At 36.6% G+C, this 18,738-nt stretch overlaps 1 protein-coding gene across 1 annotated transcript; it reads left to right on the forward strand.

The window, feature by feature from the left end:
* Positions 1 to 900: 900 nt before the first annotated feature.
* Positions 901 to 18,299, forward strand: LOC142619693 (monocopper oxidase-like protein SKU5). Its single transcript, XM_075792910.1, has 9 exons — positions 901 to 1,204; positions 4,944 to 5,053; positions 5,137 to 5,407; positions 5,509 to 5,647; positions 14,717 to 15,080; positions 15,474 to 15,839; positions 15,930 to 16,008; positions 17,377 to 17,573; positions 17,999 to 18,299. The coding sequence occupies exons 1-9, from the start codon at positions 1,067 to 1,069 to the stop codon at positions 18,105 to 18,107; spliced, it is 1,773 nt and encodes a 590-aa protein (XP_075649025.1). The 5' UTR covers positions 901 to 1,066; the 3' UTR covers positions 18,108 to 18,299.
* The last annotated feature ends 439 nt before the right edge of the window (positions 18,300 to 18,738 follow it).

Consider the following 18,738-nt stretch of genomic DNA (forward strand, 5'->3'; position numbering starts at 1 on the left):
ATTAAATATTAAAAAAAATGGATTTAAAAAAAATTATTATATAAAATGCTACCTATTTGAAAATTTTGTCTTAAACCTTCGAAACGTTTGGGCCAGTCCACTACCCATAATTTGAATTTTATTTATTTTTAATAAAAACCCAACTAACCCAATTTAATGATAGGCAGTGTGGGGTTTAGAGTTAGAATGACACATCACCAATGTGAAGAGTTTCTTTTAAAACTAGAGAAACTTTATCTCTCTCCTTATTCCACCACTTTGGCTTTAATATTAAAAAGAAAGCATACCAAGAATAATATAATAAACATTACAACTTTATTTTTTATATATATACATGATTGAATCTTATATTTCTTTATTAAAAATATAAAAGTACTAGTTTTTTTTTAAAATAAAAATTATAATCTAACCTAATTTTTATATATATATATATATATATATATATATATGTGTGTGTGTGAGAGAGAGAGAGAGAGAGAAAAGTTACTTCTGCCCTTGCCTCATTCTTTTACTAGACAAGATCTATTTATTTTAAAATAATAATAATAATAATAACTAACTAACTAAATTACACAGCCTATGGCCCGTAACGCCATAAATTCAAATTTTACTTTTAAAAAATAAATAAAGGAAACGGTGCCGACCTAGCCATTGGTCAAAAAGGCTTTTGCTAGTTGCTACCAATAAATTCTCCACACTTTGCCGTCACGCATTACACTTTAATGGCCCACACTGTGATTTGTGATATGGAAAGTCGTGCAAAATAGCTGTGGCTTTAGCTCAAAATTATTTTCAAGACGTCAACAAATGGGACCCAAAAGCAGAACATCATCAGGCTCCTCTGATTGCTCAAGCTGTTTCCTCTCTCACACCCACGTGACTGTCTGTGTGTGTGTGTGTTTTTCTCACTGCCACTGCCATGTTTGCTTGCTAAATTTGCTATCCGTTAGTCACTACCAGATTAAACCTCACAAACCCAACTCTCTCTCCCTCTCTCTCTCTCTGTGTAAAGTAGAGAAAAACTAAGATACCCAGAAAGAAACACGCAGAGTTGAAGCTAAATCCAATGCCAACTTCTTCATACTCGTTTCTTTTTATCCTTCTCTTCTGCTTCTCAACTGCTGCTTTGGCAGGTGACCCTTTTGTGTTCTATGATTGGACTGTTTCTTACCTCACTGCATCCCCACTCGGTGTTAAACAAAAGGTTCTTACTTTTCACCTCAATTCTCTGCAATTCTCCAACTTTTGTCACCCTTATCTTTTGGATGAAAAATGGGCACTGCTTATTTTTAGTGATATTTCAAGTTTTAAACTTTTGGGTATTGCTCATGTGATTTGTTTATTGGATATTAGTTGCTTACTGTATAGTAAATATATGATTTTAGCTATTGTTAACTTAAACAGGTCCCCCCCATATGTGAATCTCGTAAGTTGATGGAAATTACTTAATTAATATACCAGGTTGATTTACTAATAGTGTGACATATTTTAATATAAAGAGAAGTTTCCTGTTCTAGGAAGAAGTGAATTTCATAATTCTATTGTTTTTAGCAACTATTCAGTTTTAGAATTTCTCTCATTATTAATTCAGTTATGCTGGAAGTTGCCAAAATGCTTGTAACTCAGTGGCATTGACTGGTCTCCTTGATGAGGAGAACAAGGTTTCAAATTTCCTCCCCCACTTGTTGTAACACAATTGAATTATCAAAAAAGTTATGCCGAAAGTTAGAAAATATATTTACATGGCCCAGTTTACTTTTAATATATACATATATATATATATATATATATATATATATTTATAATATTAATAACTTAACTATGCCCAAGTCTTTAAATCTGTATAGTTTATATACAATCTTGATTGACAAATAGCTCTATATGTGACAATTTCTTTGTTTGGATTAAATTCTAAGGCTAGGCAACGTGTCCACTCTCAGCAACTTGATGTACCTTTGTGCGTGCGTGTACACATTATATGCCCATATCATACAAGCACAGTCCTGTGACTTTCATTTCACATGGCTAAACTGAGCTGACATAGTTTTCTCGACTTGTGTCTAGTTGGGTTGGCCTCTTATCTTCTTAGGTGTAATTTTTGTGGTTAATTTTGTTTGTTCATGTCTTGCCATTTTTTAGGATTCTCATTTCATCCATGGTAAATATGTCAATGCAAAACTAAATCTTGAAGCATGTCTAGTCTTATATTGTGTTGATCTAATCCCAAAATTTTGCTCATAATGTATTTCATAAACAAGCTGTTGTCCTTGTTATTAAAGTTCATCTTAACAAATCCTTTTTTGTCAAACAGCTTGGTGATATCTCACAAACAATAATTCCTTTTCACTACCAAAGTGCAATAAGTCCTTATAGCATATCTAATATGAAACATGACTGCTTCTCAATATTGCAATTGTTAATTATTGATACATGTGCCCAAATTGTCTTAACAAACTTTCCTTTCTCTTGTTCTGTAACTTATATTTTCTCTAGAATGCATGGACTTCCTTTTTGTTTTTTAGTCTTGTATTTCTATTGTTTCTTGTCAATGATCTAACTGTATCAACATAAATTTTTGAACCGTGTCACTGTTTGACTACCAAATATATTGTGCCTTCAAGCATTATTATTTTTTATTTCTTTTTGTAGAATTTTCCCTTGCAATTTGATTGGCATATTTTAATCACTCAGCACATTAGATGGTACTTCATTTGTGCCTGTATAATCCAATGAGTTAATAAATCCTTTGATACCAAAAGGATGCTGTTGGCTGCTGTTATGTAGTCTGTGTTACTTCAGAAATTACTTTTCTTTCACATGTATGTGTTTTTGTTCATACTACTGATTATCATATTTATCTATCTTGTTAAAAATATAACTTCATAATCCGATTGGAAGCATATAGGTTTTATCATCGGCCACCTCATATTTTTCAATAATGCCAGTTTGTTTGTGATTAAGACAAAATGATGTTATAGTGGAGAGGCGGCCATGGGGTGCCCTGCAGCCATGTAAGATTTGTTTCTACCATTCCACCTTAAAATTTTCAATGGCTTCTCATTGCGACAGCAATAATTACCATTGTTCCATACCACACTCTTACTTTGAACTGCTGTGACCTCACTTTAGTTAGGGGGAAAAGATGTCTCATTAGTGCCCAATGTGCATTCAGGCTTAATTGTGTTGTGTGGTATGTGATGCATTTAACAATGCATTCAAACTTACCTTGTAAGAGTAACATGGAGGGTGAGGTCGTGGGTTCAAGACCCACAAGGGATGTATGTAACTTCAAATCAGAAAAATAATGTGTTCAAACTTTCTCTTGTATTATTCGTTATTTGTAATTTCATTGTTGATTGTTGCTCTTCATTGCTGGCTCCTGAAGCAAATAACAATTTTACATTAACAATCTGTCATCCACATGTTTTGTGAGTTACTGTACAATTAATCCTATATGATTGATTATTGTTTACTGATTCTGTTTATCACGGCTGCACAGACTCTTAAATTGAAGCAAGTAATATTTTTCTTTAGAAATCTGTGAATGACATGTTTCGTGAGTTATGGTACAATATAGATGAGACAAACTTCATACTGACAGAATAAGTTTTGAACTAATTTCATCTTGAAACAGTTATGCGCTGCGTGGGTCACTTAGTAGGCTTAGATGCAAAATATTGACTGCAGTAATGGAGTCCCTATCTCTGAGTAATCAAATGATGAAGCATTTAGCTGTTTGACTTTTTTAATTCTTCTGAATCCTTGAACCTTCTTGTATTAAAGATTTTACATTTTCGCTTTTCCCATGTCAAGCTCATATTTCTCATTCCATTCTACAGTTTGTGCTATTAGATGTGGAAAGTCCCATAGTAGGTCATTGAATAATAAAATCAGACAATTATACTTGTGATGATAGATCACTTCCTTTTCCACAATGTACAAATCTCCAAAATGCTGTTCTCCATCTGGAGATTGAGGGACACCTTTGTTTGGTTGTAGTCTTCCTGCCATATGATTTGCACTGTATTTATATGTCACTCATAGAGATTTATTCTTTGCCTACCCATCAATGTTTGATTCCTATTAATTTGTGTTAATGTGACTTCTGCTTCTTCATACCTGTTGATATGACAGCTAGTCTTTGTCCATATATCCTTCCTATTTGTCAATAGAAATAAGATAAGAGATTCAAGGACGAGGAGCTGGTTTCCGTATTTTTGCCCTCAATTCATCCATTCCGTATATAGGAGAAGCATATACAAATATCACGAGGAATATTCTGATAGCAACAGCTGGTAGAGACAACTCATCAATGGGATCTTCTAGAATAGGGACACCATATATGAAATCTTCTAAGAGACTCTAACTGTTGATATGACAGTTAGTCTTTGTCCATATATCCTTCCTCTTTGTCAATAGAAATAAGAATAGGGATTTAAGGACGAGGAGCTGGTTTCCGTATTTTTTCCCTCAATTCATCCATTCCGTATATATAGGAGAAGCATATACAAATATCACGAGGAATATTCTGATAGCAACAGCTGGTAGTGACAACTCATCAATGGGATCTTCTAGAATAGGGACACCATATATGGGATCTTCTAAGAGACTCTAACACTGTTTCGCATGATGCATGAGTCATGAATGGTTGAGCTATATACAAGATGAGGTTTACCTGCCAAGCACTTAGGCATGGTCAACCTTTTGTTTTTTTAACTCCCTGTTTATTTCCCATATTGATCCTAGATTTTGGATTGGAGTCTTTGCTTGTCTTTTCTTCTTTGATATTGTACATTTATTTATTTCAGTATTTAACTATCTATACGTTGGTGATTTATATACCACAAAGTGCTCAAATGTCTTAGCTGCTTCCCTCCCCCAACCCTCATAGGTGGGTGGACCCACAAAATCTCATGCAAATTAAGTTGTGGTAATAATTTCAGGTAATTGGGATCAATGGGCAATTTCCAGGACCAATTCTCAATGTTACTACAAATTGGAATGTTGTTGTCAATGTCAAAAATGGCCTTGATGAGCCATTTCTTCTCACATGGTATATTTATTTTTTACAGCAAGAATTAAGAAAAATAGTAAGTAGTGATTTTATTAGTGTTAATGTTGTCTAGTTTAATGCAGGAATGGCATACAACATAGGAAGAACTCTTGGCAAGATGGTGTTTTAGGTACAAATTGTCCCATTCCTGCTGGTTGGAATTGGACATATCAGTTTCAGGTCAAAGATCAGATAGGGAGTTTCTTTTACTTCCCGTCCCTGAGCTTCCAGAGAGCTGCAGGTGGATATGGGGGAATCATCATAAACAACAGAGAAGTAATTCCAGTACCCTTCGGGATGCCAGATGGAGATATTGCAATCTTCATTAGTGACTGGTATTCTAAGAGTCATAAGGTCAGTGTAAATTTTGTTTTGCTCACTGACTCTGGTGACTGGTGAATACTAGTTACTTTTTTAGGTTTCCTAGCTATTGACCAATGCTTATTGGGAAACAGGAACTAAGGCAGGATGTTGAAAAAGGAATCAACCTTGGAGTTCCTGATGGTATCCTCATTAACGGATTGGGTCCCTATCGCATTGATGGGGCAGTTGTTCCAGATGGTATTACTTACCTGAAAATAAATGTTGAACCAGGTGAATTTCTGCAATGTATATGTTATACTTAGTTTGCTGTCCCTTCTCTTTAAATACCATTAACTTGCTCAAATGACCTAATTTTTATAACAAATGTTCTGTTGTTTTCCATTGAAAATGTGTTTTGAAAGTTGTAACTAAAAAGTAAAAAAGTAATTCTTTATTAAACACAAACAATTTGTTAAGCTGCATTGAAGACCCAAATTTCAGTGGTCCGCAATTTCTGCATCCCCCACCACCTTCCTAATCTTAGCCACCACATCTCCTACTTGACCGACCTTCATAAAACCCAAACCACCTTACCTAAATCACCTCCCAAGTTAAATATTCGATACTTGGAATTTGTGCATTTGTATTAGTGTATAAAATACAATTTCTGTAAATCTTGAATTACTAAACCCATGAAAATTATGAATCTTCTCCTAGTTAATTTTAAGCTAGTATTATTTTATTTTATTTTATTTTTTTTGGTTAATAAGGAGCTAATACCAATAACTTTAGCTAAGGTTAATTGAGTAAAGGGGTTTCATAGGCCCTTCCAGCCATCTTGAGAAGTTTTTCAGTAACTGCAGCTAAAAAAGCCAGTGCCAAATGAAGACGGTTGTGTCTATTGCTCTACTGAATATGTCTTGAAATCTTCAGGAAAAGCACAACTTAAGAGCCTTGAAACACACACTGAAATCCCACAAGAGTACTGCCTATGCTACCCATTTGTCCAACATAGAACCACACTTAAACCCACCACCACCATAGCAAAACCCACACTAACAAAAGTACACGGAAGTCGGAAACCCACAAGACCAACAGCAGCAACCGTCTTTGCAAGAACACCAACTAGACCACCCAAACCCACCACCACATCAAAACCCACACTGAAAACTGCCTAGTAAAAAAACTCACAACAAGACTCACAAAACCAGTAACAGCATCCATCTGCCTGCAAATTCCATCTAGTCCACCCCTTTGCCCAACACAGCTCCAATGCCAAACTCACCACTATACCAAGGGTTAGGGATTTTGATTTCAAAATTTGGGTGAGGTTCAGGTGAGGAGAGTATAGTGAGGTGATGGTGACAGTGGAGTGAAGCTTAAAGGCTCGATGAAGAGGGGATGAGATTTAGAGTAGAGTGTATTAGAGAGGGGAGGAATTGGGCATTGCGGCTTGGGGAACTAGGAAGGAGTGAGGGATGGAGAGAAATGAAAATGAAACTCATTGAGAAAAGAAAAAAAAAAAAAGACACCTCTTTTGTAGATGGTTACCATACACTTATTAATGGTTTTTCTGTGTTTTGACTTTCTCCAAAACCAGAAAATGGAGAACATCTTTTTTATATTTTTTGAGACTGGCCATTGTCAGGTATTTTTTCTTGAAAACAAATTCTTTAGGAACAGGTTGCCATTTTTTATTGGAAAATGGTCTAGTGTATAAAACTAAAAGAAAAATTTTTTTTCTTCTCAAAAAAAAAAAAAAACAACAAAAAATACTGGTTTTTAAAACAGTTACCAAACATGGCCTAGATTTTTAATCATTTGGGTCTAAGTAGCAATGCCTATAGGGTCTTTTCTTCTACTTTTTTTAGCAGTTATTTGTGGCACAAAAAACAGAATTGCTTGTTTCAAGGGTCAAAATTGAGAGTTATTAGGCTATTTGAGAGACTTGTAATGGGACTTATTATCATTAATGTATAGTCAGAATTTTTACAGCAAGTTTTGATTTCTTTCAAACCCTTGAAGTTATGATGCTTTCTCTCTCTCCCTCTCTCCCTAGAAGTGTGGTTTCCGAAGGATGAATTAGAATGAATGGGGAAATATATGATAATGTTGTACTGTTGGTATACTGGTGTAATTCATGTTATCACATAGTAATCCTTGTAAAGAATCAAGAAGCGTCAAATTAGTTAATTAGTTGACAGATTGCAAGTGGAACCAAGTTAGTCCAGATTGTTACAACAAAGGCCAAGAAGTGGAGCCAAATCAGTTACAAGTTGTTAGTTGGTTAATTTGGCCAATAAGCTTTGCAAGTAGCATGTATAAATACTTATAATCCATAGCATTTCATCATTGAAGAATAAAGACACTACTTTCTCACTTTTCTGTCTCAAATTCTCTCCTTTTTCTTTTTTTCTTGAAGGGTGACTACTTCGAATTAAGTTAAATTCCATTCATTCTCATTCATTTCCCTTAAACCGGGCAGATTCATTACAAATTGATTCCTATGAAGCTGTATGTGTGATGCTAGTAGTTATAGTTAGTTCCTGATGTTCCTCCTATGTTTATGATTTGCTAACAAATGTAACCAAATCTGTGACCTTCAATTCCCGTACTAATTCACCAATTTCTGAATCTTTAACAAACCCTAACCTTAATTTCCTAAACTTAGAATCTTCCCTTGACATCCTAAATGAATTGGTATAAACACATAGGTTTTCAACATCCTACTTAAATCAGTATCAGAGCCTAGATTTTCACCATACCTATGCATAATGGAAGTGTCTATGGAAAGAGTTGCTGAGAATCAGCAGGATGATTTGCTTGTGAGAATTCTCCCAAGTCAGATACCAAATGACTAGTTGGGAGACTCAATATGTGCAAAAAACTGTCAACCGTGGCGTTGAGATTCGAAGGGATAGTGCGACTAGGAATAATAACAAATGAAGATGCTACCAACAATACCAACGGTGAGCACTGAATAGATCAAAACCAACATTCACCAATTAGGCTAAATCTTTAGCCTACAAATGATAGATTATTCCTACCAGTTTTACTACAGGGCATGGCATGTGGTCTGACAGGTCCAGATAAATTTGAGTGTCAGGATTTGATGGGAGATGTTACTAAGAAAGCACAGGTAGAGGCACCTGGATTTGAGTGGAAGACTTACCATCTAGTTTCTATCAATTAGATTGCTGCCATGACGGATTGATTGGTATGAGATAACCAAAGATTATGAAAGTTTGCGAAGATGAAAGGGTATTCTAAAGTATGGTGGGGAAATACAGAAAAACAACTTCAATGAGTGAGGCAGCCTCCAATTATTAATTGGGAGGAGATGAGGTTAAAGTTGAAAGAGATATTTGCCACCAGATTATCAAGATCGTCTTTATGATGACCTTATGACACTTTGGCAAGGGAGTTTGACAGTTGCGCAATATATTAAGAAGTGTGATATGAGCTTTCTGTTTAGTGTCTTGTATAGTGACTGAGAATGAAAGACAAACTTTTTTCTCATTATAGATATGGACTATTGTTTACATGTATATAGCCACCAACCTTTGATTACCAAAAATAGATTTACTTCCAATTAACTTAGTTAAGTAGTTCTCATTTTTAACAATGGGCTAAAGCCAAGGGAAAGGTAATTGCATTGACTACTGTTAGCATTCGTGTTTATATTATAATCGGCTTGTTATTCTTGTATTAGCTTAAGCCATTCTTGTAATTGTGTTATACTTCCATTCTCCCAGTTGAAGAGACAATAATAGGGAGAATGGAAGCATAATAGCAACTAAAACAAAAAAGCCTCTCACTTCCTTGGTGAAATTAATTTGAAGCAGCCATCAAGGAAAGAAAGGTTATTTATGTTTTGATGTGAAAATTGCAACAACTAGATCAACAACAGCCAACAGAGGTACCAACAGAATTGCAGGAGTTGCTGTCCACTTTTTTCCAATTCCAATGAATTGCCACCTTTATGAGATGTGCAACATACTATAGATCTGGTTCCATGGTCTTCTCTACCGTATTTACCAGTATATGAATCATGTTAACTATGCTGAACTTAGGAGCCATGTAGATGAATTATTAAACAAAGGTTTATAAGGGGAAAGCCCAACTCCTTCAGTCCCTGCTCTGTTAACTCTTAAAAAGAATGGGTAACTGTTGGGACCTCGCTGGAGGGTTTTGAAGAACAAGTAACAGGTTTGCTCTTAGCTTTAGAAGCTCGAAGAAAAAAGAGGATGGTTGATGTAGTCTCACAGAGGAAGATGGTTAAGGCTGGGCATAAAGGACATCGTGAATTAAAGAATTTATTGTGTTCTTGGGGTGAGGAGAATGAGTCAGAAAGGAGCAAGAGTGCTGCTAGGGAGCGGGCTGTGGTAGTGCTTAAATGAATCTAAGAATTGTTTCATGGAATGTGAGAGGGTTGAATGAGCGGGATAAGCGTCTTCGGGTTAGAAATTTGATCCGTATGTGGAAAGCGGATATTGTTTGTTTGCAAGAAACTAAGATGGAGCTGATTAATAGAGGCGTCATTTGTAGTATGTGGGGAGGTCAACATGTGGATTGGGCTCTACTTAGGCCTGGGGTGCTTCAGTGGGTGTTATTGATGTGGGACAACGGGGTTGTGGAGAAGTTGGAGGAAGCGGGCCGCTTCGCCCCCGTAAATTCAAAAATGTGGTGGATCATTTTGTTTGGGCTTTCACTGATGTTTATGGACCCAACTGTGATAGAGATAGATGTTTCTTATGGGAGGAGTTATTTGGCGTTTGTAGTTGGTGGGATGTGCCTTGGTGTGTGGGAGGTGATTTTAATGTGGTACGGTTTCCTTCTGAACGTTCAGGGTCGGTAAATTTCACTACTGCTATGCATCGGTTTTCAGCCTTCATCTCTGAGCAAAGCCTTATTGATCCGCTCGTTGGTCAGTGAATTTCACTTGGTCTAGTTCTAGAGAGGTTGCTTCAAGATCTAGATTGGACAAATTCCTTCGTCACCGTACCGGGAGGAGAAATTTCCATCCGTTTGTCAACGTCGTCTATCTAGGTTGCTCTCTCGATCATTTTCCAATCCTACCGGAGGGAGGGAATTTTCAGGAGGCAAAAACCCTTTAGGTTTGAGAACATGTGGTTAAAGGATGAGGGCTTTTTGGAAAGTGGTGCGGTCTTGGTGGAGTCCTATCATTTCCAAGGCTCTCCTAGCTATTCGTTGGCAAACAAACTGAAGATGTTGAAATTAGATTTGAAGAGATGGAATGTGGAGGAGTTCGGTAATATAGGCCTTAGGGTGCGTAATTTGTGGAAGGATCTCAAGGTGTTGGAAGTTATTGAGGATGATCGTGTTCTTTCACAGAGAAAGTATGGAAAAGGATCGAATTCGTGTAGAGCTAGAAAAATCATCCTTGTTGGAAGAAATCTGTTGAGTGCGTAAATCTAGGGCTCTTTTTCTTAAGGAGGGTGACAGTGAACACCAAATTTTTCATCGTATTGCTAATTCTCATAGAAGACACAATACCATCGATAGGCTTATGGTGGATGGAGAGTTATCCACAGATCGGGATCATTGAGGAGCATTTCTCTTTTCTATGGCAATTATACTCCTGGAGAATGAGGTCCACAGAACCTCTCTTGGATGAGGTTGTCTTTTCCAAAGATTTCTAGGGAAGAGGCCAACCGGCTAGACAGACCCTTTATCGAGGATGAAGTTTTTAGAGTGGTCCAAGATTTCAATGGTGATAAAGCGCCCGGTCCGGATGGTTTTACAATGGCATTTTTTCAGTCTTGTTGGGGTTTGATGAAAACAGATATTATGGATGTGTTTCATAAATTTCATGCCCATGCGGTGTTTGAAAAGAGTATCAATGCTACTTTCCTTGCTCTCATTCCCAAGGAAATTGATGCTGTGGATGTTAAAGACTTTAGGCCTATTAGTTTGGTGGGAGGGTTGTACAAGATCATTGCTAAGGTGTTAGCCAATCGTATACGAAGGGTGGTTCACAATATTATTTCAGAATCTCAAAACGCCTTCTTGAACGGTCGTCAGATTTTGGATTCTGTCCTTATTGCTTCTGAGTGTTTAGACAGTAGATTGAAGGCAGGGGTTCCGGGGTTATTGTGCAAGCTGGATATCGAGAAAGCTTACGACCATGTGAATTGGGAGTTTCTCTTGTTTTTGTTGCAGCAATGTGGTTTTTCAGACAAGTGGAGAAGGTGGATCAGGTGTTGTATATCAACTATTAAATTCTCCATTTTGATCAATGGTAGCCCTTCTGACTTTTTTGGGAGTTCTAGAGGTCTGAGGCAAGGTGATCCGCTTTCCCCTTTTCTCTTTGATCTTGTCATGGAGGCGTTGGGCCATATGTTGGGTGCTGCTACGGCGGCAGTGGGGAATGCAAATGGTTCCTTGTTGACGGTGTCTCATTTGTTGTTTGCGGATGATACTCTTGTTTTCTGTGATGCTGATAGCAATCACATAACAGCTTTGCGCGGGATTCTTTCTAGATTTGAGGAGGTGTCAGGGCTAAAAATTAATCTAGGTAAGTCTGAGTTGGTTCCAGTTGGAGATGTGCCTAATCTGCATGAGCTAGTGGAGATTTTGGGTTGTAGAGAGTCTGCTCTTCCGCTAAAATATTTAGGTTTTTCGTTGGGTGCTACCTTTAGAGATAAGACGGTTTGGAATCCTATTTTAGAGAAGATGGAGCGAAGGCTAGCTAGATGGAAGAGATTGTATTTATCTAAGGGGGGCAAGGTTACCCTTATTAAGAGTACTCTCTCTAGCTTGCCTACTTATTTTCTTTCTCTCCTTCCTATCCCAGTTAAGGTGGCTAAGCGGATGGAGGAATTACAAAGAAATTTTCTTTGGAATGGTATTGGTGACGATCGTAAACTTCATTTAGTGAATTGGTCTAAGGTCTCAGGCGTTGAAGAATGGAGGGCTAGGCATTTGGTGCTTGAGAAGGTTTAATTCCCGCCCTTCTAGCCAAATGGTTGTGGCGTTATGGTGAGGAGAATGATGCCCTTTGGAGAAGGGGTCATCGGGAATGACTGGGGTGGTTGGTGTACAAAATCTGTGTCTGGGGCTTATGGTGTTTGTTTGCAGAAGTCCATTAGAAGGGGTTGGCTGAATTTTTCCAAGTTCCTTCGGTATGATGTGGGTGATGGTACTCGTGTGAAGTTTTGGGTTGATGTGTGGTGTGGGGATAGTCCTCTTAAGGAGGCATTTCCAGATTTATACAATATTAGTAGGACAAGGGATGCTTCGGTCTCTGAGATTATGTGCTATGCAAATGGGAGTATTTTTTGGAACCTACAATTTCACCGTTTTGTGAATGATCAAGAGTCACACTTTTTGGATTCGTGTATGGCTTTAATCTATTCCACAAAGGTGCGGGGTGTAGGTTCTGACAAGCTTTGTTGGAAGCTAGCTAGCAGCCGTGGTTTTGTGGTGAGTGGGTATTATCACTCCCTTTCCCCTCCCCCCACTGCCACTCCCTTCCCTTGGAAAATGATATGGCAATCGAAGGTTCCCCCCCGGGTTGCTTTTTTTTCTTGGACTGTTGCTCTAGGCAAGATTCTTACTATTGATAATCTTCGGAAAAGGCACTTTGTTGTCCTTGAGTGGTGTTATATGTGTAAAAGGTGTGGAGAATCTATTGATCATCTCCTCCTTCACTGTCCTATAGCTTTTGAGATGTGGAGTATGGTCTTTTGCTTATTTGGTATTTGTTGGGTGATGCCGCAAAGGGTAGTGGATCTATTGGATTATTGGGCTTGCAATTTCAGGCGTCATCACAATATAGTGATTTGGAGGATGGTGCCGCACTGTTTGATGTGGTGTATCTGGCGGGAACGGAATTCTAGAAGTTTTGAGGGTCGTGATTGGTCCATTCTTGAGATTAAGTCTTTTTTCTTTTTTACTCTTCTAGAATGGTGTTTAGTTTTACCATCTTTTTCTTGTCTTCCCCTTCTTGTTTTGCTTGATCATTGTAATTTGGTTTCTTGATGTTTTTGCCTCTTTAGTACATTTCTTATGTATGGGGCTGTGTTCTTCTTTAATATATTTTTATCGTTACTTATCAAAAAAAAAAAAAGAATGGTAGCTGGAGAATGTGCAAAGCTAGCCAAGCAATCAACCAATCACCATCAAATATCAATTCCCTATTACATGACTTGAGAATATGTTGACCAAAGTTAATGCCTTCTGGAAGATTGATCCTTAGTGGATATCATCAAATCAGATTCAGAGTTAGGGATGAGTGGAAAATTACTTTAAAATAATGGATGAGCTTTGTGAAAGGCTGATCATGCCCTTTGGTCTTACTAATGTACATAGCACATTTACTGTTCAATTTCTTGTCATTTACTTGAATGATGTTCTTATATATAGTCAGGCTAAGGAAGAACATATTTTTCACTTTCAATAATTGATGAGATTTTTGTGTGAAGAGAAGTCCTGCATCAATTTGGAGAAAGTGTATTTTCTCTTGATTTGTCGTTTCCTCTCATGGCGATGAAGCAGATCCAGAAAATGGCAGTTTTCATTAGCAGGCCTTGCTCTATTGGAGATTGATTTGTGATTTTGCACTATTATGGCACTGGTTACAGCTTGTATGAAGAAAGGACGGTTTGCATGGATGAGTTTGGCAACCAAAGCTTTTGAAGAAGTCAGGAAAAGTTTATTCAAGCTCCAGTTTTGTCACTCAAAACACAACATATTTATATACCCCTTGTTTGTATTTTTATTATACAATTGATTCTGGACTTTCGAATAATCCTTTAACCATCTGATAAACCCCTTGATATATAAAACAAAAATGGTATAAAAAAAATTAATATCTTCGTATTTTGGATCATCTGGGCCCCATATTGTCCCTGCTATACAATGTAATTGCAGGATGTTATCTTAGGTGCATCACCCACCATTATATATTTGGCCTCATTCTAGGAGATGGGTTTCATTTCTAAATTCTTTCTAGAAGGCAGTGCTACCCTCCCTAGGGGATTTTTTGTGCCTTCAAATATAATGAAAACAGAATGTGAAAAGGTCCCATTTTTATGAAGGGTTCATGTATGCCCAAAAGAAGTTGGTGAGGTGCTCTATGCTAAATATGGTTTATATCCCTTTCATTTCAGTGTATACTTTTTTGGTTCAAATTTTGTTCAGACCTGCAGGGGCTTCTTTCATATTCGTTCTAAACAAACTCTTGTAGGTTTTCTTCCCAGGAATATTGTGACTGTGATATGTTGTACTTAATCAACCCACATATGGTGACTTGTACATGCACGACTATGAAAGACATGCAGTTTCTTTTTGTTTTAGTTAATGATAGCCAAATGTTGGTAATTTTATTTGCTGCAGGAAAAACATATCGTCTTCGGGTGCACAATGTTGGTATTTCAACCAGCTTGAATTTTAGGATACAAAATCATAACTTACTTCTTGTGGAGACTGAAGGATCTTACACGGTTCAGCAGAACTACACGAACATGGATGTTCATGTGGGCCAGTCATACTCATTCTTGGTCACAATGGATCAAAATGCTAGCAGTGATTACTACATTGTTGCGAGTCCTCGGTTTGTCAATTCATCTGCTTGGGGCAGTGTTACTGGAGTTGCCATCTTGCACTACTCCAATTCTCAAGGACCTGCTTCAGGTCCTCTTCCTGATCTTCCTAATGAGAACGACCCTTATTTCTCAATGAATCAAGCAAGATCCATAAGGTTGTTGCTAAGTATATCTCTTTTTGGGTTAATAAAAGAAATATCCTAAACGGACATATTATAGAGCTCCTTGTAGATTCTTAGTCTAAAATTAATCAGTAACATTTCCAATGCACAAATGTGAGTGGTTGAAAAGATGGGTTCATCCCTCGCCCGAATATTGATTAATTTTATGATATGGGATAAATTTATCTTTTAAACTTCTTAAAATAAGCAATTTCATTTGGAGAGAAGCAACAAAACTACATCAGAAATCGATGGACATTCTTTTGTCCTTTTGTATCTCGTTTGTTCTCCTTGTAATCATATTTGCATCATTGTTGTTCTTTTAATATACTCATGGGTGCAGGGCTGACTATCTTACATTCTCGGTCATGGTGGTGCATTTTTCAGATGGAATGTCTCTGCCGGTGCTGCTCGCCCAAACCCACAGGGATCTTTCAAATATGGTCAAATTACTGTCACAGATGTATATGTGATCCTCAATAGACCGCCAGAGCTTATAGATGGGAAGTGGCGGACTACCCTCAATGGTATTTCGTACTTACCACCTTCAACACCCCTGACGCTTGCCCAGCAGTTCAACATTCCAGGGGTGTACAAGCTAGATTTCCCAAATAAATTGATGAACAGACCTCCCAAAATTGATACATCTCTAATTAATGGTACTTACAGAGGTTTTATGGAAATTATCTTTCAAAACAATGATACAACTGTCCAGAGCTACCACCTGGATGGCTTTGCATTCTTTGTTGTGGGGTGAGCCATTAGCTTTGATATTGTCATCATTCTATTTCTAATTTATCAAATTCAAAAATTAATTTGGATAATTTCCCATTTGCACTGTAGTATGGATTTCGGAGTGTGGACAGAGAATAGCAGAGTAACTTATAACAAATGGGATGGTGTTGCTCGCTGCACTACACAGGTACTCCTGTCTAAAATCTTCGCCCAAAATGCTTTTGTATGAATCATTTGGTATAGCAATTTTTGCGTTGGAAAGCTAGTAGAAATGGGATATGCAATAACAAGAAAGTCATATCAAGATCAGTTTTATGAAAAAGAAAACTAAAGGTAATCTTAAAAGCCAAGGGGTATTAGAATCTCCAAGGGATTGCGGATTTTGTGATGCGTTCAGCCTCTCACTGAATTGGGAACCTTTACTAGCCATGTTGTCAAAATGAAATGCATTGCATGGGGATTTAATATCTGGGACTGGGAAGAGCTTTCCTTAAAATCTATAAAATGAACCCCTTACCTTCTACCGTGAAGTAGGTGCTAGTTGCATTTACATTTCAGCAGTGATGTTTAAGCATATTCCATGTAAACAGTAGTAAGATATCAATAAGGTTGAATACTAGAATCTAATGGCCAGAAGAAATCCGTTCATAAGTCCATAAACATCCTGTTTTTGGAAAACATACATCATAGATGATGGAAAGAACAGCATATATGATGGTAATATTCTAATGAAACAATTTTTAAATCAAAATAATTGATTTGACACATGAAGACAGATGTCACGTAGCGAGCAGAGAAAAATTATTAGTTTATTTCCCATGTTCAAGTAAAGATCAGTGGCTGGATTAATTACCAAAAGATGTTCAACACCCCTTTATATCTATTTGGTGGCTTCTAAACTCTCTTCAACCTTTTCATTTATGACATGTCATGGATGTGTAGACATAATTAGAAATGGAAAACAAGTAGATACAATATGCTGCAACTTGAAAAAAAAAAAATCAAAATTTGGAGGCAACAATTCATATCAGAGTCATAATTGGTTGTAGCCAATTTAATATCTTGAAGAAATTCTGTTCCACATTTAAGAAGTAAACTAAGAACGTAAGTAGTCTATTTGTGTACCAGGGATGGCCAGAAGATAGGAAAAAATAAAAACGCACCTTAAAGAGAGGGAAAAAAAAAAAAGATATGGCTCGCAAAAATCAGCTTTGAGGCCCTCAAAATAGCCATCTTCATTCATCTTATTTAAATGATCTGGTTTGACCAGCAGAGCTTGCATTATCTCTCTCTCTCTCTCCATTGCACCATCCATCCTTTAATTGGGGGCTTTAGGTGTTCCGAGGCCTAATTGCTCAAGCTTTTTAATCACTTTCTTATAGGTTGTTATTAAAGTACTTGCACACAGATGTACATGCACATAGATTGAAAAATAAAATTATTCTACTATATATTTAGGTTGGATTCTTTGTTGATAAGTAGCTAAAAAAACAAAAAGATCCCAAAGGGAGAGAGAGAGAGGTTGTATTGATAACCACTTATTTCTCACTTACAGGTCTTTCCTGGAGCTTGGACTGCCATTTTAGTTTCTCTTGACAATGCTGGTAACTGGAACCTTCGTTCGGAGAATCTCGACTCTTGGTATCTGGGGCAAGAAGTTTATTTGAATGTTTTAAACACAGAGAATGACACCGATGAGGCTCCTTTGCCTGGCAATGCAATATATTGTGGCTTACTTTCATCCTTACAAACGTAAGACATCAGAAACACAGCTAAACTTTGTCAATTTGGTAAATTTACTATATCTAGGAAGTGTAAATCAAAATACATAAAAATTATCAGGTTTATCCTTGCTTTCGTAATAATTTATGCTGAAAAGTGGTTATTATTATTTTTTGTCTAGGGATACAACATTTGTCATAACTATTGATATGACTTATGATTGTTGCATAATAGTAGTGTCAATGGTGGGTTCGTTTGAAAGTGTCGTTGCAGCAATCACAATTTTCCATCTTGGCATGTTAAAAAGATTGTGAAAAATGTTGTCTTGTATAACTCTTCTAGATAATGTTTCAGACACATACTATTCACAAAAAGTTATGTGTCAATGAATTTTTTATATCCCTTCTATTCCAAACACCTTTACTAATAATTTCATTTGTTTCTCTCTTTGGCAGTGATCAGGCTCAGAGAGTCAACTTCTCTGGTGCATCTTCTTTATCTGATGGACATAGAAGAATTTTGGTTATAATACTGATAGCATTCTTAGGAACTTTCTTCAAGTAATCAAATTGAATTGAATAATAAGCAAGCATTATGTTTCAATTAATGATATTTATTTGTAGTTTGAGGAAATAGTTAATTCAAATTATAGAATGAAATCAAGTAAAAGGGGTGTAGAATATTGTTGGATCAAACTATGTAACATTGTAATTATAATGTGTATCATTGTAATTATAACACTGAATGTTTTGTTAAGTAAGTTTTGTGGTGTTATTGATGAATGAGCATTGCTTGTGTACAAAAGGACCAAGGATATGGTAATTGTATTGATATTACCAATTTGCATAAGCAATTCAGGTTTAAGGGTACATTAAAACGAAGAGATTTTTTTTTTTTTTTTGTTAGCAGAATAATGCAGGAATTCCTTTTTTTTTTTCTTTATAATTTTGTAACTTTTTTGAAATATGGTTGGGGCATTAGATAGTTTCAAAAGCTAATAAGAAGAATAAAATATTGTTTCAAATCATAAAGCTAATCAAACAGAACATTTGAGTTTTTTTTTTTTTTTTGAGAGTTTTAACTTATGACGTCCGCTCCTGATAATGCTTTTTATCATCAGGCTAAGACACCAGTCGGTTTTTTGTGTAGGCGGTGATTGAATCCTAAATCTCTTATTCAACTATCAGAGATTTTA

Source organism: Castanea sativa, chromosome 12 (assembly GCF_040712315.1).
Source record: "Castanea sativa cultivar Marrone di Chiusa Pesio chromosome 12, ASM4071231v1".
Lineage (NCBI taxonomy): Eukaryota > Viridiplantae > Streptophyta > Magnoliopsida > Fagales > Fagaceae > Castanea > Castanea sativa.

Coding starts and splice junctions, on each gene's coding strand:
- LOC142619693 (XM_075792910.1), top strand. CDS start 1,067: ATGCCAACTTCTTCATACTCGTTTCTTTTTATCCTTCTCTTCTGCTTC. Junction 5,408..5,508: donor GGTATTCTAAGAGTCATAAG/GTCAGTGTAAAT, acceptor ATTGGGAAACAG/GAACTAAGGCAGGATGTTGA. Junction 15,840..15,929: donor TTTGCATTCTTTGTTGTGGG/GTGAGCCATTAG, acceptor TTTGCACTGTAG/TATGGATTTCGGAGTGTGGA.